Source organism: Lycorma delicatula, chromosome 4 (assembly GCF_047948215.1).
Source record: "Lycorma delicatula isolate Av1 chromosome 4, ASM4794821v1, whole genome shotgun sequence".
In the NCBI taxonomy this organism is placed as follows: Eukaryota; Metazoa; Arthropoda; class Insecta; order Hemiptera; family Fulgoridae; genus Lycorma; species Lycorma delicatula.
Window position 1 is genome coordinate 90,970,670 of NC_134458.1, and position 27,265 is coordinate 90,997,934.

General features: G+C 28.0%; 1 protein-coding gene across 50 annotated transcripts in view; it reads left to right on the forward strand.

The window, feature by feature from the left end:
- Window positions 1-27,265, forward strand: part of bt (projectin protein bent) — a 432,362-nt gene that overhangs the window by 329,292 nt on the left and 75,805 nt on the right. For all 50 annotated transcript variants that reach the window (XM_075363582.1, XM_075363597.1, XM_075363590.1 and 47 more), the window contains 21 exons: window positions 648-788; window positions 1,543-1,701; window positions 2,355-2,657; window positions 3,264-3,545; window positions 4,303-4,602; window positions 5,706-5,841; window positions 6,892-7,058; window positions 7,903-8,035; window positions 8,945-9,125; window positions 9,649-9,793; window positions 10,098-10,220; window positions 12,683-13,264; window positions 13,973-14,113; window positions 16,892-17,056; window positions 17,759-17,894; window positions 19,378-19,544; window positions 22,126-22,407; window positions 23,143-23,326; window positions 24,572-24,723; window positions 25,522-25,621; window positions 26,604-26,767. In XM_075363582.1, coding sequence (XP_075219697.1) covers window positions 648-788; window positions 1,543-1,701; window positions 2,355-2,657; window positions 3,264-3,545; window positions 4,303-4,602; window positions 5,706-5,841; window positions 6,892-7,058; window positions 7,903-8,035; window positions 8,945-9,125; window positions 9,649-9,793; window positions 10,098-10,220; window positions 12,683-13,264; window positions 13,973-14,113; window positions 16,892-17,056; window positions 17,759-17,894; window positions 19,378-19,544; window positions 22,126-22,407; window positions 23,143-23,326; window positions 24,572-24,723; window positions 25,522-25,621; window positions 26,604-26,767 — 4,143 coding nt within the window. The remainder of the gene's footprint in view (window positions 1-647; window positions 789-1,542; window positions 1,702-2,354; window positions 2,658-3,263; window positions 3,546-4,302; window positions 4,603-5,705; window positions 5,842-6,891; window positions 7,059-7,902; window positions 8,036-8,944; window positions 9,126-9,648; window positions 9,794-10,097; window positions 10,221-12,682; window positions 13,265-13,972; window positions 14,114-16,891; window positions 17,057-17,758; window positions 17,895-19,377; window positions 19,545-22,125; window positions 22,408-23,142; window positions 23,327-24,571; window positions 24,724-25,521; window positions 25,622-26,603; window positions 26,768-27,265) is intronic.

Genomic DNA, 27,265 nt, shown 5'->3' on the forward strand with positions numbered 1-27,265 from the left:
GATATGGATCATTAGAGTGGAATCAAAATATTATTATAGAAAGTGTGTTTCATTATACTAGAAATGACATAATTCATTTATTGAAGTAATTATAAAATGAACCCATAATTGTCACGTATATTAGGTGACAAGCAAACAGTACTCCAACATTACTGTTACATTATGTTCACCAATATCTTCTTTGTTGTTTAGTATAAAAGATAAGTTATAGACTAAAGCTAATCTCAAGCCTTAGTAAACCATGCATGACATGTAGGCTTCTATTGATGTGGTTTTGAAACCAAAACAAACAAGCAAATAAATGATAATGGGAAAATATTAACCCATTCAATTGTGAGTAATCTATTCCTAATACATACTTTATTCTTAATAATACATACTTGTAGATTACAGATGTAAGTTCAGCTCTAAGCTGTATATGGACTCTGTTGATATAAAAAAAAATCAGAAGTCACTTCTATTATACTCTGTTGCAGAACTAATTGTAGCAGCTTCAATCATTAAGTAAAAAAAAACTAATATGTACTTAATTTCCTTTAAATTGTTCTGGTTATTTTTAGTTCAGTTTAACTTTATTTAGTTTGTATTATTTAAAATATAATAATCGGGGAAAATATTGATTAATGTATCTTTGTACACTATTACAGCTAAGCCTAGCAGACCTGAAGGACCCCTGAAGATCTCTGATGTACACAAAGAAGGATGTCATCTGAAATGGAATCCACCTGAGGATGATGGTGGTTCACCCATCGATCATTATCTGGTTGAGAAAATGGATCTAGAAACAGGTACAATTTGATTACAAAATTATTTACTCACTAAATGCTGGCGTCTTACATATACAAATCAGTTTTTAGCCTCATCCATATCTTTTGTTCCCTGCTAGTTTCTCTTTAGCTCCCAAACAATCAAGATCCTTTTTCACATGGTTCTACCATCTGAACCTTAACCTCCCCAGCAGCCTTCTCTCCTTAACTTCCTCCCTTATCCTTCCTTCAACTTAGTTCCCTCCACCTTCTTATCAACTGTTACTTACATGTTCTGTAATACTGTTAGACCCTGGTTCAAATCCAGTTAATAGGTATAATTATTTTTATATGGCTTTAATATCCAGTTTTACTGGTTGATGGGTTTCAGTTCACAGCACTCTTAGGTATGGACATCTTGAGACTGGTGAGACTGAATGTCAATATTTAGTTGGGCTTATGATCTTTTGTGAGGCAATATAAACAGAAAAATTAAAATTAATAAAAATATATACAAATGAAAAACAGTAAAGACAAAAAAATTGTTGGTATTTTTTAGTTTATTTTATTTAGAATTTCTTTTAATTTAGCTTGAGTTATATTTCATATTAAAATGTTTTTCTAAAATAAATTTGCTTATATTAGCTATTTACTAAATACATCTGTTCATCTATTATTAAAAAACATTTTTAATGAAATATGCCTCTGTTAAGAAATCTCTGGATTTATTCATGGTGAAATAGTCGATAGGTTTTTGAATGATTTGATATTTATTTAATTTAATTTAATGTTTCAGGTCGCTGGGTACCAGCAGGTAGATCTAAAGAACCAAAATTGGATGTAGAAAACTTAGTACCCGGTCAAGAATATAAATTTAGAGTTATGGCTGTTAACAACGAGGGAGAATCTGAACCTCTTGAAGCTGAAACTACAATTATCGCAAAGAATCCATTTGGTAAGATTAAAAATTAGGTAGTTGTGCTATATTAGTTACTTAATCCATTGTTAATAAATATTAGAATTAATCTACGATTAAAAACATTTTAATTTGCAAATCACATGAAAAAATGAATGCAAGATGCAAAAGAAAGACAAATACATTTATTTTGGTTCTATATCTTATACTTGGTAGTAATAATCGTTCAATGCTGATGACATCCCAGGCAAATACCTACACTATATATTGATGTATAATTTTTGTAAATTTATACATTTATATAATTTGTGTAAAATAAACAATCAACAATCATTAAAAACTACTAGCAGTTGTCATTTTACTACTTTAAAACAACCACTGTTACTGTTTGAATATTGTTAATGAATAGTACATTCTCTTTGAAAAAGGAAATAGTGAATTTTTTAACTGAAAAATTTCGCTAAATTTCTTATGTTCTGAGCTTTTTTGTGTTGAAGGATATGGAAAAGTTATTCGAAATTTAAAATAATTGTTTTATGTTTTCAAATCTATGTTGTTGATATTTTTCAATATATCCCACATACTCATTTGGGAGCTGGTTATTGCAACTTCATGTATTTTTTTTTTTAACTTAGAAATATTTTTGTACAAAATGTAGTAATACATTTTTTCTACTTTTATTTTAATTTCAGATGAGCCTGGAGCACCCGGTACACCTGATATTGTTGACTGGGATAAAAATCATGTTGAACTCAAATGGTTGCCACCTACTAATGACGGTGGAGCTCCTATTACTGGTTATGTAATTGAAAAACGTGAAAAGGGAAGCCCACGGTGGACTAAAGCAGCTGAAACACATTCACCTGATTGCAAAGCAAAGGTTGATGACCTTGATGAAGGTGTAGAGTATGAATTTAGAGTAAGAGCTGTCAACGAAGCAGGACCTGGTGAACCTAGTCAGGCTAGCAAATCTGTTGTTACAAAGCCTAGGAAATGTAAGTTTATATATATAATATTTGTAATCTTTATCTGTTACATGTAATTTAATTGTCCAACTTTTTTTTAATGGTTTGTTTAGTTGTTTGTTAACCGTTTGATAACAATGTTTAATGTTGTCAATTAAATGATTCATGTTAACATGACATTTAAAATAATATAAATATAACTATGTATTTATTACCTGTTAATTATCTATCATATTATTTATTACCTATATATGTTTATAAAAAATTAATATATATCGAATTATATTACTCCACAACATGTGCAGGCTGACAAGTTAAATAATGAGTCAGTGGCTTTTTTGACTGTTCATTCTCAATTTTTGTGCCGCTTGTAAGTAATTTGTATGATTAACTTTTGATATTTACTAAGTTTTCAATACATTGACATAATTTAATTTCTGACTTCTTCAAAATTAGATTATATATGATAAATTTGATTTTTCTGTTACTACTCTGTAACCTTATTGAGTTTTGAAAATTATATCAATTATAAGATAAATGTGTAGCATTTTAAGTTGAAATTGACTATCTCACAAATAAGCTATCTTTTAGTTTTATACTACAGTTAAAATCATTTTTTTTCTTTTATTATTTTAGTGGCTCCTAAGATCGATAAGAAGAATCTGAGGAATGTAGTAATTAAGGAAGGTGAGCCGGTATTATTTGATGTCAAAGTACTCGGTGAACCTCCTCCAGAAATCACATGGACATTTGCAAACAAACCGATCGGTAGTGCTGGTTCAAGGGAAATCGACACATCTCCAAACCATACAAAATTCTATCATCAGAATCCAGAACGTAAAGATTCTGGTGTTTACACTATTACTGCAAGCAATAAATATGGAACAGACACAGCTCAAGTTGAAATTACTGTTGTTTGTAAGTATTTATTATTTTTATTCTTATTCCGTAGATTAAAACAAAGTGAAGCGGTAAAATGATAATGTAAATCCAACAGCAAATGAATACACTAAAAAAGTGTATATAATTAACATTTGATTTGTTGCTTTTATTTTGTATAATATATTAAACTAATATAAATCACTGATCTTAATGTTCTGAGCTGGAGATTATTGTATTGTCAAAGTTTAGAAAGTATTAACTCATGATCACAGTAGTTCTATTTAGGATGTATAAGGTAGTGTTGGTGCTAGTACAGTGGAACAGATAGTGTTATGTGTCACGACATTAGAACTAACAAGAAGGCAGTCACAATCCATCCTCACCCTGCACAGAGGTGAGCTTTCTTAACTTTGACAAGTAATTATAGTTTTCTCCTGCAGCTTAAGAATGTTAAGTCGGTTTTATTAAAGGCATATTTACTAATTTGTTTTCCATTTTTTACCATTCTCTTTTACATCCTTTATACATTTGTGCACACTTTTGTTGACAGAAGAATTAAAAACAATCTCTGTTTTTATTTGTATGCTTAATAGAAAGTCGTGTGTGTGTGTGCGCGCGCGCGCGCGCGTGCCCACAGCATGCATGCATTTGTTTATGTAAATTTTTCCCCGATTTAATTGAAAATATAGTTATAAACTGTGTATTATTATTTGTTGTGTAATGCACTAAACTTGGCTTTTAATTTCTAGGTAATGAACACTCTTATTTACATTGTGTAAAATTTGTTTTGTAGCAAAGCCTGGTATACCAGAAGGACCATTAGAAGTATCTGACATCCATAAAGATGGATGTACTTTGAAATGGAAGAAACCTAAAGATGATGGTGGTGAACCTATTGAAGGTTACATCGTTGAGAAATTTGATCCTGATAATGGTGTTTGGCTTCCTGTTGGAAAATCAAAGGAACCAGAAATGGCTGTTGCTAGTCTTATTCCTGGACATGAATATAAATTTAGAGTTAAAGCAGTTAACAAGGAAGGAGAATCTGAGCCTCTTGAAACATTTGGCTCAATCATCGCCAAAGATCCTTATTGTAAGTATTGATTTAAATTAAGTATTGTAAAATTTGATTTAATTTTAAAACTAAAATGTATGATAACATCATTTTACAATTTAATTAATATAATAGGAAATGGTTAAAGAATTCTGTTCATTTCATTTTTTTAATGAATCTCATATAAATAGATACTATAAGAAATTATAATCATCTTTTGTCAAAATTAAAAAAAAAAAATGATTGTGTATTGGCAGTTACTCACCTGAAGTAGGTCCAATCGTGACTGCTTAAACTATCAGCTAAGTATAAACAGCATTGCCGGAAAAGTATATTTGCCTAGACTTAATAATAAATGGCAAGTATCTATTTTTCAGAATCGTGCATCACTAAACAATAGTGTATTAGGATGATGATTAAGAACTAAAAAAGCAATATGTTAAATGTCTGTTGATAAAAGATCAATTATGAATTTTAATATTATTAAAAATTATAAATAAGTCATTTTAAATAATTAGAAATTTTTTTTCTAAAGTATATATTTTTTGGAGTTATCGGTCACACCAATGAAAAAGTTACTAGTCAACTATGAAAGGTCCATTGGAAGAAAAAGTTTCATTAATTTAAAAGTGAAATTTTTAAAGAATAATTTTAAAGTATTATAACATTTCATTATGATGTTCATGAAAGTAACAAACAATTTTTTTCCAATTAATATATTATGAATTGCATTGGTCATAGCTAATAAATGGCTGTAGCATAGGTTTACACCCAAAGGAAAGTTTTTTGAGTGTTTCTTTTTTGAATTCAGTGATATATGTGAAAACTGATTTATTAAATAGGATTTTTGATACTGCTGTTTTATTCCTTATCTCCTTTTTAGTTTTGAAGTTGATATTCCCTGAAATTTTCCAGGTAGAACCATCAGGTAATAAGGAGACTCCTTTTAATCAACCATCTACCTGGTTGATAAATTGACTGTATGATGTACTGTTTAATATATATATAAAACACATATACTACATTATTATTGAACAAAGTATGAAAGTTAGAGATGAGTTGAACACTATTTTTTTATATCATTCTTACAAATTTTATTGTTTTTATTTATGTGTGCTAAATGGTTTTATTTATTTTTTTAGCACCACCAAGTCCACCTGGAGTGCCTGATATTGTTGACTGGAGTCAAAATCATGCTGATCTTGTCTGGAAGGAACCTGAATCAGATGGTGGTACACCTATTACAGGCTATATCATTGAAAAGAAGGATAAGTACAGGTGCGTATTTCATATTTTAAGGTAGTAAATAAACTTGTTTATTCAGTAGAAAAGCTGGAATAAAAACTCAGTTATTGACCAAGTCATTCCTTAGTTAATTTGCACTAGCTTACATTTTATGTTTTCTATATGTAGTGGAAACTTGAAAATCCACACTTGATATAACCAATCTTAGTTTGAGTCACTGACAGTCCAAATTAATCTTAAGTTTCCCAAAATGTACCTGGCTGATTCAGTTAGATTATTCAAAGTTTTAACTCAGCGTTTCTTTATTAATTATATTAATTAAATTTATAGTAAAACTCAATATATTTTTATTCTTACTCTAGGTTAATCAAGCCTCAAATCAATAGAACATTTATGAAAATATAAATGAGTCATTTTGAGAAAGTGCATTATCACTTTCTTCTGATAACATGTTATATCATGCCTAAACACTGGTTTTTATTAATTAAAGTAGGCCTATAATACTCATAAGGAATTTATTTTTATTAGTCTGTTCATTGCTTTTTTCCTAAAAATATTTTTTTAAATTTCATATGACAAGACTATAGCTGTGATTAACAGAAGTTTGGATTATCAAAGTATGGATTAACAGGTTTATGCTGCATTTATTATCTTGCAAGGTGGCATTTTTTTTTACCAACTACTTGATGTCAATCCTAGAAGTATATCTTTATTCTGTGGTTTCAAAAAAACCACCTTTCATATGCGATAAGAAAATAATATTTATTTCTAACCTTTAAACATTAATTTCATTACAAACTTACATTTTATTTATTGAAACCACCCAGGTTTGATGAGAGGATGGTAGGACTATAGCCCAGTCAGCCAAATTACTGTCTTCAAATGTAAATTCAGAATAAAATTGTTCATTCAACTTGATAATATTCTGGAGAACAGTCTCAAATTCTTTGTTGACTGATTATGCAGAAAAGTAACTGTATAAAAAACATATTGCTCAAATTGCCGCTGAAACCACATTCACTTTAAAATTTTTTTGTATATACTTATTAGAATAAAGTATTAATTTTGTTTTTGTATTTTTAGTGGTATCTGGGAAAAAGCTTTAGAGACCACTTCTCCAACACCTCAAGCTGTTGTAAGTGGCCTTGTTGAAGGAAATGATTACCAGTTTCGTGTCATTGCTGTTAACAAGGCTGGACAGAGTGAACCTGGAGAAGCCTGTAAAAACTTCACAGCAAAACCAAGATTTTGTAAGCATATTTAGTTAATTATTTTTTTGGCTCTAAAAATAGTAATGTCATGCAATGTGTTGCATGACATTACTAAGTGAATCTGACACATTCACTGTCAGATCACTGCACACTATCTACATGGTCTGCTTTATGCTTTTCTGTTGATAAAGGAGTTCTACTAATTGATATATTTCAATAGAACAATAAAAAATATAAACTTTCCACTTTCTGATAGTTCTCAGTGTATCTATATCATGTTCTTTTTAATTTGAAGACCTTATTTTTGAAAAAATAATTATCTAGACCAAATTAAAATTGCGTATAGGGTTGTTGGTTATATCTAAGATTTACTGGTAGCATACAAAGAGAGAAGTACAAAGATATTTACATTTAAATAATTAGTTATTTTTACTACAGTTAAATTTAAATAACTCAATCTTTTCTAATAAATGAATAATTTTTATAAAAAATCAAATAAAATTTAAACTTTACCAAAAGATTTTTACTTGCATCAAAATCTCAGTTAATAATTGAATGAGCTTCAGCAGTTACATTCCAAGTGTAGTTGAAAATATTTTGGCATAAATAGATAACATACAGTACAATTTAAGTTTTATTCGTTTGTAATAAAGATTTTTCAGCTGTTTTCAGCCTAACAACAAAATTATGAAAAATTGAATCGGTAAAAGCAATACAGAAAATAGAGCATACAGGACAAGTAGGAATGTAATTGTATAAAATCTACTTAACAAAATTTAAGTTGTTTTCAAAAAATAATTTAGGTGACACCAGTTTACATTTTATTATTAATTTCTTAACTCTACTTTTATTATCATTTATATTACTTTTAAATTTATTACAGTGGCACCAAGGATTGACAGAAAGAACCTTCGGGATGTCAAATTGTCTGCTGGTAGTACACTTAAATTTGATGCCAATGTTATTGGTGAGCCTGCTCCAACAATTGAATGGAGAGCCAGTGGCATTCCATTGAGGTAAGCTGGGAATTGAAAAATTTTGTGTTTTCTTTTTTGAACAATTAAATAAAATTACTGCAAATAAAAATACTGAAGTATTTAGAAATAATATATATAATAGGCTAATTTTTTTAAGAGAAAGTTATATTTCCATTAAAAATTAATTTTAACTAATACTAATACTCACCCTTACTATTATATTTACGGTTTACAGTTTGTAATCATTTTGAGCATTTGTGAAGAATAGAGTATGAGATAAATTGTAGTTGTGAAAACAATTATCTGTTTTTAAAAGTACGGATTTATGAATTTTTAGATTACCAGTAATTAATAAAAATATTGCTTATTTAATTATGATATTAATTATTTTAATATGTATTAAATAATGTTAAGTCAAAATTTATATAGAAGTAACAATAATATTTAAAAAAATATGTTACTTTGAATAATAAAATTCATTAAAACTGTTATGAATTAATAAAATTTTTAATTTGTTCAAGAAGGGGAAAAAATAAAACGTATAATATTTCCACTTTAAAAAATTTTAAAATATGAGTTACTGTAACTATAAAACTAGCTTTTATCTTTTTAAGAGAAAAACCTACATTCAACTACTATTTAACGTAGAAGTTGTGAAGTTTTATGTTATTAATGCTGAATGAATAATATTAGGCATTGAGTGATTATTATATGGTATGGTTATTATAGTTTTTAAATATAAAAGAAATTCATCAAAATTTTATTTTTACTTTTTCACTTTACCCGAGCTTTGCTAGTAATAAATACATTTTTAGAAAGTAGACATAAAGTATTATATTTATCTCATTTTTCAGATTACTTGTAATTAATTCCTGAATACATCATCCCTTATAATGCTAATATACCTTTTAAGTACTTAATTTAGCTTATTCTTTATTTCCTTTCCAGATCTGGCAAGAATGTCCAAATTGATAACACAGAACATAACACAAAGCTTGTTATTCGTCCAGTATCACGTGGTGATTCTGGAGAATATGTGGTTACAGCTACTAATAGTTCTGGCAAAGATACTGTGACAATTGAAGTTACAGTTATGGATAAACCTTCACCACCTCAAGGTCCATTACAGGTTAGTATTTCACATGCTTTTTATGTATTAATATAAATACTCCTAACAACATGCATACACACACACATATATATATATATATATATATATATATCTTATTCTTTCTCAACTTTTTACTGTATAAATCCTGATTTCTACATCCCATTTTGGTCTTTAGAACATTCTAATTTATCACCAAGCAGCTCAATTTATCTTGTAATTCTATCTTTTATTTTTTTTTCCTTAGAACCCATTTTTATAATATTAATGGTTTCTGAAATTCCCACCTGTCAGTGTATAAACCTTTTCTTTAGAAAATTAAAATTCTTCTCTGTTGCATGTCATTATTTAAATTACAACTAAAATTTGTCTATTAACATTTATAATTTTCAGTGTACTTCATCTGCCATTTTAAAACCCATAATTATACCAGTAGTTATGTAAAAAATATTTAGTATTACCAATAATTTTATATTTTATTTAACTTGTAATAAACTGTATTAGTAAATTAATTTTAATTTTATGTTAATATAAATTATTTCAGGTGTCTGATGTTCACAAAGAAGGTTGTAAACTGAAATGGAAGAGGCCTAAGGATGATGGTGGCACTCCAATTGAATATTACTTAGTAGACAAATATGAACCAAACAAATGTATGTGGGTTCCATGTGGACGATCCACTGAACCGAGTAAGTTATGTTGATTGCATTATATTTTAGTTTAATTTTTTTAAAAGAATTGTAATATTTTAGCTCATTATTATATTTAATAATTATTTATCTCTTTTTATTCAAAAACTAGATAATTGATGGTACTTTGCACACAGTAGAAGAAATTTATAAATTTTAAAAATATATACAGAATATATGATTATATAACTAATTTTTAATACTTATATTTTTTGTCATGACATAATAATCATTGAACAGCATGACAAAATGTGATGAAATTTTTAAAATAATTTAAATGGTGGTATCATTGTTTTTTTAACAGATTTGGAAGTAACTGGTTTGACACCAGGAAATGAATACAAATTCAGAGTAGCTGCTGTTAATGCTGAGGGAGAATCGGAACCACTTGAAACAACAGAAACAATTGTTGCTAAGAATCCATTTGGTATGTTTCTATTAAATTTTCACATCTTTAATTTTCTTTGCAATCTATTTTATAAGTTATTTTTCCTTTTTACTGTTGTAATTATTACAGTATAACATAAGTAAAAGATAATTAGATCTGTTTACAGATTTTTAAATTTGATTGAAAAACAGAATATTTGAAAATGAATATATACAAAAAGAAAAAAAAAAGGAAAGGAATTGTTTGTATTATACACAGAGTGTATCAGTGTATCACAAAGTTTTCTTGGGACTTTCATAACCTATTCTACTTGAGAAAATAATGGAAAAATTTCATATAAATATATGTCCTAAAATGCTTCAATGGTGACTTACAATTAGTGAAACTTTTCACTCGGATTTCAGATACCCCGGTGAAATTAGGTCGCACTGAAATTTTTAGGACGTTAATTAAGGGAGAATTAGTGATTTCTTATGGTTTATGACCTGAAAAATGGTCCCAAAGCCATATCTGTAGTAGTTTTTTTTTAGAAATATGGGGTGAAAACCAATAAATTGTGGTAAAAAACCCCTGTTTTTTATGTTTGACATACAATGTTAAATGGGTGATAAAAACATAAAAATTTTAAACAAAACTTGTAGAGAATTTAATTCTGAAGGTAAGTTGAATAAAGTTGAAGTTAAGTTGATAAGTTGAATAAAATAATGAAAAATTAGAATTTTATTTAGAAACAGTACGTTACTCATTTGTCAGAAAAGTACTTATTGCCTTCCACCATTTCAAGAGGATTTACTTCTGCCCATGTATGCTCATTGCATAAGTTTTTGACACCATCTCGAGTGAAATTTGTCTTGTTGGTAAACAAAAATACTTGTAGAGTTGTAGATTTGTATTCTACCAGTAGCAAAACTCCAAGTGAAGTGAACCGTCTCTGGGTTAGAGTTGAACTGGCTGTTTATGATAAGGATAAAACTTGTTTTGTTGAAGTGTTCTCCAAACCATAGAATGCAAAGCTTCTTCGATCTGCTTCGATTGACCTCATGTACTGACGCCTAGACTGGGCTGAACTGCATCGATAATAATTTCATTAATAAGAGCATCGTACTGGACAGATCATTCATAGCTGGTAGTGAACCTGTTTCCCGAAGATTGCGAAAAGTTGTGCTAATTGTTTTCGGATCAGGAATAGTGCGATTCGGAAAACATATTTCATATTCTACTGCAGCAGCTGTAGCATTACTGTTTCACACACACAAAATTTATACCAGATCAGCATATTATTCTGTTATAAATAAGTATGATATTACTTCAATGGCAAACTGATCACATTCAAACTAAAATTCACAGAAAACCTTCGCTAATGACAGCACTGTTCACAGTACTTGATATACTTAATGTATATTACAGAATGATTTAAATACTAATACAGTATTGTGCATTGTTAATCAGCTGTTGTTATTTTATTGTCAACCACCAAAGAACACCGATACCCTTGATCTAGTATTCAAATATGAATAAAAGCAACTACCTTTATTAAGATCCCAACCTGAGAACTCTCGACTTCAAAATCAGTTGATTTATGATGACAAGTTTAATCACTAGACCAACCCAGCAGGTTATGAAAATAAATGATTGTTTAACTTAAAATCTGATCCAAGTCCAAAGGAAAATTGAAGAGTAAAAATTAGAAGAGGTAAAAAATAAATAGAAATAAGTAATTTTACTTTTGTTTGAAGCATAACATGTGAGGATTTACTCTGCAGTAAGGAAGTAAAAATACTCACAGTAAAAAATTATGTATTTAATGAGAAAAAGAATTGTTATAAGATCTTACGATTCAAAGATCTTAGGAAGAAACTACCAAAATATTGTTTGGAATGTGGTGCTGAAAGATGGAGGTAAAGTATGTAGAAGGAAATTGATAAAATTAAGATTAAAGGAAATTACAATCAAAGCAAGCAGAATCAATTTTTAATATCGGCTGAAAGACCAACTAACAGGCTGTTAAAGTAGCTGTACAAAGGTTAGATTTATTAATTCCTTCGCTGTCTAATCCTACAGAAGGTGGTGTCTACGAATTTAATTAACTTGAAATTATTACTATATTTCATTACACTCAACACATAAAAAAAATGTCTATATGAAATGTTAACTCTGATCTTTTGAAAATTTCATAAGGTTTTAAATGTGTTATTTTTTTCAGTTGAATTAATTCAAATCTTTCCATTATTTCTTTTATTCTATCATCGTAATAGTTATTATTTTTCTATTATCATCTACATCAGGTATAGTTTGTCTGATTGAGTTATTTTTATCATATGTTGAACAAAAAATTTAGGTTGCTTCAGAGCTACCTAAAGAAATAACTCTGAGGCCACCATTTGGTTATGATTTCAGTGCATACTTATTAGATTTCTTTATGTTCTACACACCCGTATAACTTTTCCTATCCATATCTATTTATTTATTTAATAAATTTTTTTGTTCTGTTTTGTTTGTAGATGAACCTGGCAAGCCAGGAAATCTTCAAGCAACAGATTGGGATAAAGATCATGTGGATCTCAAATGGAGTCCACCAAAGACAGATGGAGGCTCACCAATTACGAGCTATGTAGTTGAAGTTAAAGACAAATTTGGTAACTGGGAAAAAGCAGCAGTAGTGCCTGCTGATCAGACTAAAGTGACCATTCCCAATTTAATGGAAGGTGAACCTTATGTATTCCAAGTCAGAGCTGTAAATGCTGCTGGTCCAGGTGAAGCTAGTGATCCAACACCAACAATTATCACAAAACCAAGGAACCTTGCACCAAAGATTGACAGAACCAATTTGATTGAAGTACGAATCAAAGCTGGCCAAAACTTTGTATTTGATGTAAAAGTTACTGGAGAACCAGTACCTACAACAAAATGGCAGCTTGGTAGAAAAGAACTTAAATCCGCTGAACGTATTAAAGTTGTACATGCTGATTATAATACAAAACTTAGTGTTCGTATGGCCACTCGTGCTGATTCTGGAAAGTATGTGGTTACTGCTGAGAATATTAATGGTACAGATATCGCTGACGTCATGGTTACTGTTATTGGTAAGTATTATTCTTCCATTTTCTTATTTATTTAGAATTAAATTTTATACAACTAATTGTATTATGATATTTTTCATCATAATTCATCCTTAGAGATGATAATTAAATGTTGTAATTTAAGAAAAAAATATTGTGACTAAATAAGTTACCAAACTGAAGATTATTTTGATTTTGCCCACTGTTAGTATCATTAACTGTTACATAAAGTCCAACTAGCACTGATAAAGCATACCTATAAATCAAGCAGCAGCTATGAATTAGCTAGAGATACTTCATAAACCACAGCTTCATGGCTTTGAAGTTGCTGGAGTGATCTAGAACTATGAAGTAGCAGCCAGTTCTTTTTATGTCAGAAAGAAGTGTTTTCAGGTAATTATTGATGATTCATTTGTATAGTATGAAGATGTTTATATAAAATTAATATACCTCCTTCTTATTCTGTTTGAATGTCATCAACGTGTTTTAATTAAGGAACAATGTCACAGTAAAATTGATTGATTATTCAATGAAAATAAGAGTTAAGGAAATAAGATTGACTATTTAAATTCATAGACTGGAGAGACATTTGCTGAATACACAGAAATTTATATAGATATAGAATACAAGGAATAATATTGCATTTTACAGTAGATTAAACCAAATTTATTTTAGTATTATTCATTGAATTTATCATTTAGTGAGCTCTAAAAAACTTGTTTTTTATTACAGATAAACCATCACCACCACAAGGACCTCTCAAAGTCTCAGACGTAACTGCAGAAGGTTGTAAACTTGCATGGAAACCACCTGAAGATGATGGAGGTCAACCTATTGAGAAATATGTAGTAGAGAAAATGGATGAAGTTACAGGTTCGTTTTAGCTTTACATCTCATTTTATAATTTTTTTACAAATTTTACTATTCAAAGTTATTTTTAATTAAAAATTTAGTAGAAAAATTTTAGAGGTATAAATTTAATTATATGTTTAAATGATCTGTACTTTCTGCTGATATAAGCAGTATGTATTTCAAACACAGATTTGATAGTAGAATTCTGGATATAACAGTGTATAATTTAAGTTAGGATATTCTTAGTTATGTCACAGACAAACTTACATGACATGTATTGGTAAGATTAAAATAAATATTAAACACCTTCATGAAAATATTAATTAATTTTTCCATGCCTTGCTTTTTTTACAAACTTACTGTCACTTTTCTGCAAATGTTTTATCTTTAAATTATTTTATAAAGATCTGTATTTTTTAGGTAATTACTTGCTTCATCAGCCCAGCAGATAAAGTGTATGACTTTCCTATCTGTTATCCTTATTTGAAAGTATATTCTCTGTATTAGTTATAAATGGCTAACTAGGAATTATTATCCTTTCAAATTGGATTCAAGCAATGAATACCCAGTAATGATAGATTGAAAATAAAATGACCTACATAAACTGTCGAGAGATAGTATTTAAAATATTATTTATGTATATATATATATATATATATATATATACATACAATATAGTATTCTTTCAGCCTCCGCAAAGCACAGATTAGAGAAACACTCTTATCTTTAATTTTTTTTACTTCATCAAAACTCTTTTGGTCCTAAGCCCATCCTCAGTGATATATTTTATAAATTCTTAAACTGCTTACAATTTATACAATAACCCTATTAGCTTTTTACATTTTGTAAAAACTGTTAGTTTAAAATGAAAAAAAAATTTTTAAATCTTTAAAAACATTTAAAATATATTTAGAACAAATATTTGTTCAGTCAAAAATGAAAAATAATCGATCAATAATGAAAAAGTTATTTTTTATTATTGACTGAACAAATATTTATTTTAAATGTTTTTAAAGATTTAAAAAATTTTTTTAATTTATTTTTATTTTAAACAGACAATTTGTACAAAATGTACAAAGCTAATAGGGTTATTGTGTAAATTGTAAACAGTTTAAGAATCTATAAAAGATATCACTGGAGATGGGCTTAGGCCCAAAAACATTTAGATGAAATAAAAAAAATTAAAGGTAAGAGTGTTTCTCTAATTCTGTACTTTGCAGAGGCTGAAAGAACGTTATATTGTATTTATATACAGAGGAAAAAAAATGGACTATAAAAAGCTTAACATAAATAATTTAATATATATATATATATATATACATACACATACACACACAATGTTTGATAAAAAATAAGTGAATTTTTAAATTTTCCAGGTTTTATAAGTCCATCACAATTTTTTTTTGTTGTGTTGGTACACTTGTCCCTAACGTATGTTTACACTGGTAGCCATATTGGATGCTTAATTTATTGTTGGCTGTCAAAAAGGTTACACACGTTTTGCTATGGTCGGCAATTTTTAACTTGCGGAAAAAATAGAACAAAGGATTTGCATTAAATTTTGCTTTAATGATGGAATAAAGTGCAGCACCATATTGGAAATATTGAATGTTGCTTTTGGCAATTCTATGAATAAAACAAGCATTTACAAGTGCAAATGTTTCAAAGAGGGCTGTGAAGACAATGTAGATGATGAGCACCCTGAACGTACTAGCACATGAACATCAAATGACAATATGGAAAAGTGAAGAAAATGATTATGGACAATCAGTGAATCACTATCACAAAATCAATAAGGATTACTACTTGGAAGTTCTACGCCATTTGCGTGAAGCAATCATAAGGAAACACTCAGATTTGTGGCGAAACAATTCATGGCAATTGCACCACGATAATGCACCTGCTCACACTTCACTGCTTGTTCATGAATTTTTGGCAAAAATATCATCATTATGATGTCTCAGCCTCCGTATTCACCAAAAACATGGCCACCTGTGACTTCTTTCCATTCCCCAAGCTAAAAAAAAACCATGAAAGATTACATTATGCTAACATGGAAGAGATAAAGACAGAATCACTTAAGAAGCTAAACACCATACTGTAAACTGCGTTCCAGAGGTGCTTCGAAGATTGGAAAAAGCACAAGTACAAATATATTATATCTGAAAAGGAGTAATTTGAAGGGTTCAAAATCAATACTGATGAATGAATAAAAATCTTTTGAGAAAAACTAAAATTCCGCATATTTTTGATCAATATATATTTTTATATTTAGATTTATTTATTATATATATATATATATATATATATATATATATGTGTGTGTTTTTTAAAACATTTTTCTATTTATTACAATCAATTATTGTTCAAATTTATATAAACAGTTATTTAGGTTGGTGGATTAAATAAATAGAAAAAACTATACTAGTAAATGAGTTAATGAGATATTGTCTTCAACAGTTATTTTATGACCAGCTAGGATGGAGGTGATACACATATTAAGTCTGTGATGTACATCTTTCTTTGAGTACATGAAGCATAATAGTTGAGCTTGGGTTGTGGGGAAAATTTATAAAAGGTGAAGTTTTCTAGTTGCTACTACTTCATCACAAGGGTCAAAATTTGTTAATTCTAAGCATTCAAAGATGACGGCAAAAGCAGTTATGTTATATTTATTATTTCATATCTATCATTCTTTCATTTCAAAATAATTCTGTAGAAATAACTTTGTATTTACATTACATTAAAAATATATATAATAGCGTAATATATGGTTATAAGTAATATGTCTTATTGTAGGACGATGGGTGCCAGCTGGTGAAACAGATGGGCCACAAACATCATTGCAAGTGGAAGGTTTACAACCAAATCACAAATATAAATTCCGTGTTCGTGCAGTGAATAAACAAGGAAAATCTGAACCGCTTACTACTGGAGCTGCTATTGAAGCTAAAAATCCATTCGGTAAGTTAATTCACTCAATTTTTTTCATATTTAATTAAAAGTTTAATTTTTAATTATTAATTTTACTTTAAATTTATTATCCATTAGAGTAATTAACAATTTTTACCATCTTTTATGCCACCTGATAGATTTCTGACTGCTGAATTAATCACCACTCTAATTACTTCCCAACCTTAAAAACACATTTAGCTTTATTAATTATCTTAAATTTCCCATTCTTTCTTGTTTGTTGTTAACACTCATCATTCTTTTTGCATCATATATCTTAACTGATGGAAATTAAAAAATGTTTAATTGTCCTAAATATATTCAAATATTACTGTCTATTATAATCTTTTAATGTTTTTATAGCTTTTCTTTTAAGTATTTTTATTTTACTCCTGTTAAGAACAGGTTTATATTTGAATTTCCATCCTATGAAGTATGTTACCCAAAACATATACAATATCTGAATGTTTCCTTTTGATTCTTAAGTTTGTTCAGTGTGCGTAAAAATATTCTTTATCAGTAATGTTGTCCTTGTATCATGTAAATCAAATCTATTTGTAGTACATGTATGTATATATATATATTTTTTTTTTTTTTGTACGTAGTAAAATTATTCAAAAATTAGATTACCTATCTTCTGGTAGACCCATATTTTATTGTCATATTGCATCAATTTCATTTTTTGTTACTTAATTACTTTTTCTTTACCTTCAGATGAACCTGGAAAGCCTGGTACACCAGTTATTAGTGACTATGATAAAGATTTTGTGGAATTACAATGGGGAAGACCCGATAAAGATGGTGGATCACCTATCACTGGTTATATCATTGAAAAGAAAGAGAAATTCAGGTATATTAGTTTTTACATAATTTTTTAAATATACATTTAAGAAATCATGCATTTTTAATTAAAATGAGGTGATAATATAATATGTTACTATCTACCAATCATAATAAAAGATTTATTAATTTTATTCTAACAGATCATATTTCATTTTCATCAAAGATGTATTTTACGTATTATTTATTTATTATTATATAAATATAAAAGTCTGTTATATCTAAAGTTGGCAATGGTTTGTAAAATATGTTATTTAACTGTTGTTAAAGTTATATATTTATCTACATGCCTAGTTTAGAAGTCTCTTAAGTGACAATCGTTTGACTTTTAAAAATATCCACTCATTTTTTTTGCCATGTTGACAAGATGAAATAATTATTTACTGTACATTTATGCTTGTAAAAATTTCTTATTAATATACAGAAAAGTAACTGTAGATCAGATCATCTACCGTTTCTAATAATTAATGAATCTTATTTTGAATATTTTTAGTTCTGTACAGCACTTTCTATAAATAAACTCATTTTTTATAATAGTGTATAAAAAAATTTAAGCTCTATCTAATCTTATATCTAGCCATTTTATTTCTGTTTTGATTTGCCTAGGACAATAAAAGACCATAAAATATATTTAACTTAATTTTACTCATAATTCTTCAATGTGTGATTGCACTTTAGTTTAAAAATATGTGATATAATTTGAGACATAATTCCCCTACTGGGAGGAGCACTTATATAATCCATTTTTCCCATAAAAAGGGTATATTAATTTGTCACTTTACACTATCCGTCCCAATTTTTTTAAGTCTATGAAAAGCATCTGAATTGCAAGTGATAATAGTTAGAGTTGCTTTTTCTCTGAGTAATAATGTTAGATGACTGGCTAAACAGTCAGTCCTTGTAGTGAACATAGTAAAGGTGTTGCTCATAGGATAAATGGCTTTGGCTTTGCATGCTGATATGCTGTATTTGGCTAAGTTAAGAAGGCGAAGGAGAACTATTTCACTCATCAGTTTGCCTAGTTAGCATATCATGAAATACTTGTAATTCTTGGGAATGGCCGTGTACTTTTCATAAGCGAGTTGTTTCTCATGTTAAGTTATCTACAAGTGTTATATTATTATTGCAAAGGATATTTTTGCGTGTTTTTCTTTTTATTTTGTTTGTAGTTTTGAAATCAATACAATAATCTTTCCTGAAAATGTTGGACATTTTTAATGAATGTTAATTAATATATTTTTATGTTAGTAGTATGTATTTTTGTTGCTAGGCATGGTTTGTATTTTTTGATCTTGCTCTGAGGTTCTGAAGAAGCCTTAATATTTAAGTACTACTGTGCATAACAGGAGTTAAATTCAGTTAAATAAGTAACCTTAGTGTATAATCATCTCAACTGTAATATTACATTATAAAACAACTGCCGTATCTTTATTCGATAGTAATTTATTTGGTATGTAAAACTGCTATAATTGAGGAATTTTGTTCTGTTTTAGTCCGTCATGGGAAAAGTGCGCAGAAGTTGAAGGTGATGTTACTCTGGGGAAAGTTCCTGATCTTATACCAGGAAACCAATACGAATTTAGAGTTAGAGCAGTAAATAAAGCTGGTCCTGGAGAAGCTAGTGATGCTACTAAACCCCATATTGCCAGACCTAAGAAACGTACGAAAATTATTTTTACTTATAATATTTTTAAATGTAGTATACTCTTTATTTTCTTAAGTTTTATGTTTAAAAAATGTCTTCCAATAGTATAATGTGAGATTCTTTTAACACAGACCAGGGGAAGCTATGATCACTATTAAAAGAGTTTCTTCCAGAATTTAGTTTAACATGTCAACTAAAACAGTGAATTTAATTTTTTGACCACAATATTATAGGGCTCTGGTTCCTAAACATGTCTCTAACTACATGTTCTGAGTTTCTGTTTCTGTAAGCAGCTTATTATCCAATTAACATATGTCGGGAGATATTAAATTTTTTCTTCATTCTAAAATGTCTTTATTTGATTATATTTCAGTTAATTTTTTTTTTAAATTTAATTGTTTATTAATTATTTAATAAATTTATAATTTATAAATAAAAAGAATTAAAAAACTTTAAATTATTTATAGAAATAAAAAAAAAAATATTTTTTTTTTCTTTAAACTATTCACGAAACAGTCACAGCCACATAAAATGCATTCAGTAATTTATATTAAATTTCAAATATGGTTTTCTGAAAAACAAATTAAAAATATTAAAATATGAAGCCTACTAAATATTAACATACACAAATTGCAATAAATCTAAAAAATATCATTTGAAAAACTATTTCTAAATTTTATTGGATAATTTCAGTATTTTTATATAATATACATAGGTAAACATAATTTTTAAAAATTTTAATTTTAATAATTAGAAATAAAAATCGTTTAAAACCTATTACAAAAATATATGCTTTAAATGAAAAAAAAAAAATTATTTTTTTATAGTTGAATTTTTGTTGGAATAATCTGTGATTGAAAGGATCAGAAATTATAATAATAACTAACATTCTTAGAAATCAGTCTAAATTACATAACACAGTACTTAACAATCATATTCAAAATTGATTTTATAGAGAAAAAATATATTTTAAAATGAACTGGCTTAAGTTATAATTTTAACAAAGATGATAAAACAAAAAAAAATTTCTATCCAACAAAATTTATAAATTTTACTGTATGTTTAGAAATTAATAAAAATTTTCCCCGAATTCTAGAAAAAATATTCCTTTAGAATTCATACATTTTTATTTTTTATTTTTTTAATTCAGATTGTCATGAATAATTAGTTTAAATCAGAAGATCTTTGCCATAAAAAGGTAATTCAAGATTCATACTACACAGTACAAGACCCCTGTTTTTTAATTGTTTACATTACTACACTTATTATTTAACTACTAAATATACCAGAAAAAAAATAAAAAGCTTTAATTAATATGTTAAGTAACTTATGCAACTTAACTTATGCTTAGTAACAAGCAGATCCACAGATATGATAAATCCTTTCAGGAATCCCATATAACCAAAACACTCATTTTATTAAAATTGTAAAAATAATGTTATTAAACATATGATGATAATGCTGAATTTTTTCAGAATAAGAAATAATGTCAGGTAAAGTAATTTATGGTTTAAAAATGTTATTAAAATGAGAAATACACAGTATTTGTTTATCTGTAAATTTTTCAAAAATTAAAATTTATTAATGCCAAATCAAATCAAACTGAATTATAAAATGTTTTTAAAAAACTTATTTCAAAAAGTTTAAATTTTAAGAATTAAAATATCATCACTGACCATCATAGACCAAAACATAAGAAAAAATAGATTTTTCTTTAATCTACACAAGTCATATTACAGAAAATTTGGTTAAGAAACAAAAAATTTTGGAATTAAATATATATTGTGTCTTATTAATACTTGCTTGTATCCAGTAAATTATTTTTTATACAGTAATAACAAAATTTTAAAAAATAAAAGTTTTAAAAAGTATAAAATGAAGTAATTTTTTTTAAATAAAATTTTTTATTACACAGTAATAAAAACACGTCTGATGTGTAAAAGAATTTTTTTTAATTCCTTCTGGTAATATCAAAGAAAATGTTTTACTTTAGCCTTAATTTTTGTTTATTTATTTTTAATCCTAATTGAGAAATAAATTTTTCGATATATTAATGAAAAAACCTGAAGGATAGTTTTTATAAAATCGTTTACTTTTAACGATTATTAAAGAACATTATTCTGATTATTTCACCAGTGTACATCCGTTAATAAGGGTCTGAGACTGATGATGCATACTTTATTTTGCTTCTTCATTTGGAATGGTGTAGTTTTATTATTGTTTTTACCATGCCATCTTTCTGAATATATCAAGTTGTTTATTCTTGTGGAAACTGAACTAGTTTCACTGCATTAATATAACTTTAAACAATCGTTTTTCTGTTACATACCTGTTATTATTACCTCACTGTTAAGTAATAATGTTTCTCATAATTCAATAAAATAATATTTAGAAAATAATCTATGGATGATGCCTTTACTTGGTGAAATTCCATAATAACAAATAGCTATCAGTTTTTGAAACAGCTGTAATTTGTTAAATAAATCTTGTGAAAATCAAAAAACTTATTTTTTTTTCATTTTCTATTTGTTTTTTAAATATTTAGTATTAACTTTTATTTTTTTAATCTTTAAAGATTTTTTTTATTTATTTACAGTGGCTCCACATATTGACAGAAATGCAATGATAGATATCAAAATTCGAGCTGGACAGAACTTTGAGATGGATATTCCAGTTACGGGTGAACCACCTCCAATTAAGGAATGGAACCATAAAGATAATCTATTGTTAAATACTGATAGAGTTAAGATCACTAATGAAGATTATAGAACAAAGATACATGTGATCGATGCAAAGAGAAGTGATAGTGGTACTTATACACTTACTGCTAAAAATATTAATGGAACAGACACAGCTTCTGTTAATGTTACAGTTTTAGGTATGATTCTATGTTATTCTCTTTTCATTTTAATTAATATTTAGTGTTATAGTGATTAAAAATATTATTGTAATTATTGCAAGTATTTATATCATAATTAATATTGCTATTACAAAATTAATAACCCTTACTTGTGCTGGGATTACAGATTTACTTGGCTTTCTTGAATAAAACTAAGGTAAAAGAGGCCCAAGTAACAGTCACTTTCTTTAAGAGTAATGATTTTCACTGTACAGCCAGCCATTGTGGTGAGCTAAGTGAACTTATCATTTGCAATACTAAATATCCCCATATTTTGATAGTCTTGCCCTGCTGATATCCAGCGGTATTTTCATCTCATTGAAGCGAGCAACAGGAACTTCAGATCTTACTCTTCTTTCATAAGCTTGGCATGGAATATTTTTTATTTTTTAGAAATGCTGATCCATTTTCATGAGTATTTTTTGTCACCTATCAGGTTGCCTAATTTAGGTTCTAATTCAGTTATGGTGATTAGGAGCACCCCTTAATATTGTTTATTAGATCATACTAAAGCAGTAAAGGCAGAAGGTAATTTTACATATAATTGTATAAGACTTCATTGTTTTGATATCGGATATAAGATAATAAGACATCAATTTTATGTTGTTTGTTGAATGGAGAATAATACTGTTGATGAGTGTATTATTCTCCATTTTCATTTAATTTTTTTTCTCTAATGACATTTTGTAAATGAAGTGATGAAATTTTTTCCAGACATTCCACAACCACCAGAAGGACCTTTAACACCGACACATGTAACCAAATCTTCTTGTCAATTACAATGGCGACCTCCTAAAGATGATGGTGGATCTGATATTACACATTACACTGTTGAAAAGATGGATACTGATGCCATGCGCTGGGTACCGGTAGGAGAATGTTCTGGAACTCAAATGAGGTAAAATATATTATATTTTGATAAAACAGTAATATAGAAATTTAACTAGAATTATTTAAATTGTTTCTGAGAGCTTTATAAAATTGTTTCAGTTTACTCTTTATAGCCTTTCTATTTCTATACAAGCATATTTATATGAATTAATTCTGAACGTGTAATATACATAGTGAAGTTTACCTTTTTTACGGGTGGTACATTCTTAATGGGAATCTCTGTACTAGGTGTAATCTTTTTATACAACTACCTTTTCACTTATCTTAACATAATGTTATTGAACAATTAATTAAAAATACTGTTAGAAACTTGAGTTGAGTGAAGTTAATGTTGCATAATGTAGGTTAATCTAACTCACCGGGTTGGTCTAGTGGTGAACGCGTCTTCCCAAATCAGCTGATTTGGGAGTCGATAGTTTCAGCGTTCAAATCCTATTAAAGTCAGCTATTTTATACGGATTTGAATTCTAGATCGTGGATACCGGTGTTCTTTGGTGGTTGGGTTTCAATTAACCACACATCTCAGGAATGGTCAAACTGAGATTGTACAAGACTACACTTCACTTACACTCATATATATCATCCTCTGAAGTAACACCTAAATGGTGGTACCCGGAGGCTAAACAGGAGAAATTAAATAAGAGTAATCAAGTATGTTAATGTAGATTAATCTTGCCAGCTTCTGTGGCACAAGTGGTAGCATCTTGGCCTTTCATCTGGAAGCCCCAGGTTCAAATCCCAGTCAGGCATGGCATTTTCACATGCACTACAAATCATTCACCTCATCCTCTGAAGCAATACCTAATGGTGGTCTCGGAGGTTGAAAATAAGAAAAAAATATATATGTAGGTTAATCACTTTATTGTGCTAATTCGAGTTATCTCTCCATTATTCTGAAGTCTTTTTCAAATCAGTCATTTAAGTGGTAGAAGTAATGCTATCTTTTCTAAAAACATTAATTCATTAAGTTAGGCAGTTTAGCACTTTAAACAAATAAGTATGTTGGGAAGAACAATAGTAACTGTTGATCCCACTAACCGGTGAACATCATAACTCAACTTTCCACCTTTCATGCGATGAGAGTTTGTTTTAGTCACCTTATATTTGTACTTCCTGCCAAATATAAGCATTCTGATTCCACAATAAAGCTCTTCAAAAAAAAAAAAAACAAGTAATAAAATTTTTTTATGAACTAATTCATACTTACTAATATCAATGTGATAATATTCATATACTATTTTTTTTTTTGTAGAGTTGATCACTTGATTGAAGGCCATGACTACAACTTCAGAGTACGAGCAGTTAACAAGCTCGGAGAATCCATGCCTCTCACTGGACAAAATCCAATTACAGCCAAAGATCCTTATGCCAAACCAGATAAACCTGGTACACCACAACTTGTTGGTAAGTAAAACATGAAGATTGTTCAGCTGTTTTTTTGTTAGGTCTTTGTTTTTATTTTAGAAATCTGAATTTTTCAACTCAGTTAATACATCAAAAATGAAAAGTGTATGAAAGAGAAGATATTTGATTTTCTTTTTAACATTTTCAAGTCTATGCCTGTTACAATTACTGAACTGTGTATTGAAGTTGGTATAACATTAAAATACATAAGTTATAAACTAAAATTTTCATTTGTTGAAATTCAGATAAAAACTGGATTTAATTTTATTATTTTTCACTTGCCACAGTCTGCTAAGATCTGTTTTCACAGAATTTTTTTTTTTTTAATTTCCTGAACAAGCTAAATTTAGAGTAGGGTAAACTAAGAAAAGTTCTGTTACTGGTTGCTATAGATTTTCAGTTAAAGTTATAATTATAAAAAAAGTAAATAAATAAATAATTTTAAACCATCCTCTAAGTTCAGTAATCTACTTTGTAAGTGCATCTATTGACTTAAAAAGTAATAGTGCTAGTACTCATAATTCAGGAGGTGACATGTTCAGTTTTGATCATCTGTCACGAAATTAGGTGTTTGTATTCATTAAAATTAAACCTAGATATAAAATGTATAATCTGGTTAAAGCAAAATAATAAAAACCAGAATTTTCCTATTGTTGAAAAAATTAAGGTATTTATTCCTTAAACAGAGAGATTTTAGAATTAAAGATACATATATAAATATGTACTTGTACATACATATGAGAAATTTGTTTTAAACTCACTTGTGTTCTCTATGATGTCATTATTTATTTGTTACAGATTGGGACAAAGATCACGTTGATTTGGAATGGACTCCACCAAAGAAAGATGGTGGTTCACCAATCACAGGATACATAATTGAGAAGAGAAATAAATTTGGGTAAGTACAATCTCAGTGGTATAGATTAACTTGGTATAATTATATAATAGAATAGTAAATTCATTTACCATTAAAATAAAATTACCTCACTCTGCATAAATTTTATTTTTATACATAATAGACTAAAATAAGATTTCAAAAATGTTCCACCTTTTATCCATTTAAAAGCAAGTCAGTGTTTCACTACAGCGCTGCATTCAGAACTTTTCCTTTTACCTTTGTCAGTTCCTAATCTGGTGATGAGAAATCCTGTCTCTATATCTTACTTTCTGATTTATTTTTCTGTTTTTGTATCTTTCTTTCTTTTTAGGACCTTGTTCCTGACTGATTATTGTCAAAATCTAATAAACAAAATAGGTATGTTAATAGTGACACACTTTCGCCTGACAAATATACCAATCATTATTTATTGTTATAAATAGCAAATAATTGTTATAAATTATTATCATTGTTATTGTTAATGATGTAGACTGACCAAAACCTTTATACCACATCTAATGATACACCTTGCCAAGGATGTGTAGGTTTTTATAACAGTTCATTATGGTAATGGTGAGTTTCAACTAACCTTTGGGATGACATAATTTATGTAACAGATATTTTTCACTGCTTAATTCCATTGTTTTAGTGCTATAAACGTTTTTAGGTTCCTTATTACCTTTTTCATAGTGTCATTCTTTTACTGCCAGTTATCATACCTTTGATTTTTTCTATCTGCATAAATTTTAAAAAGTTTGTTTTTGTAAATTATTCTATTTGTTTAGTTATTTAATTGTACATTAGCCTTTTTTTAACAGAATCCACCATCAGTTCATGTTTAATAAAACATTTCCAAAATTTGTTTTTGCTGTAAAATGGTTTTTAGAAAAGTTCTATATTGTAATTAAAAAAAAAAACTAACAACCTATGAAAATGGTAAGCAATTTTTTATAAAATAATTCGTTTAGTGTGGTATATATTTACATTTCATTTTTTGTTATAGACCATGGGAAAAGGCAGTTGAAGTACCTGGTAATACTACAAAAGCAACAGTTCCTAACCTAACAGAAAATGAAGAATATGAATTTAGAGTTATTGCAGTGAACAAAGGTGGTCAGGGCGAACCTAGTGATGCTTCTCAGTCTGTTATTACTAAACCAAGATTCCGTAAGTATATTATTGTGATCATTGATTATTATTAAAGTCTATTCAACTTTAATATCTATGCATACAACTTTAAAAGTCTATGCATAACTTTTAATATTAGGTATTAGGTAAAGTAGAAATGTGTGTATTTTTGAGTCTTTCGCATTAATGATATAAGACAGATATTATATTTTACATTATTCCCTAAAGATTGGTTTTTTAACTCCTAAAAAGATCATAAAAGGACGAGGGTATGTGTAATTTCTTACAACTAAAGAATATCAGTATTCTAATTAGTTTTTAGTAATTAACAATCTTTATTTACATAATTCTAGCTAAATTTCATGGTTCGTTAAGTGTGTAAATTAATATGACTATACATAGATCTGAATATATATATATATATATATATATATATATATATATATCCTTCCAACTAAACAATTCACAAATAATTTTAAATTAACTTTCTAATATATCTTATACCTGATAAAATTTTAAAGTAAATATTCAGACGCA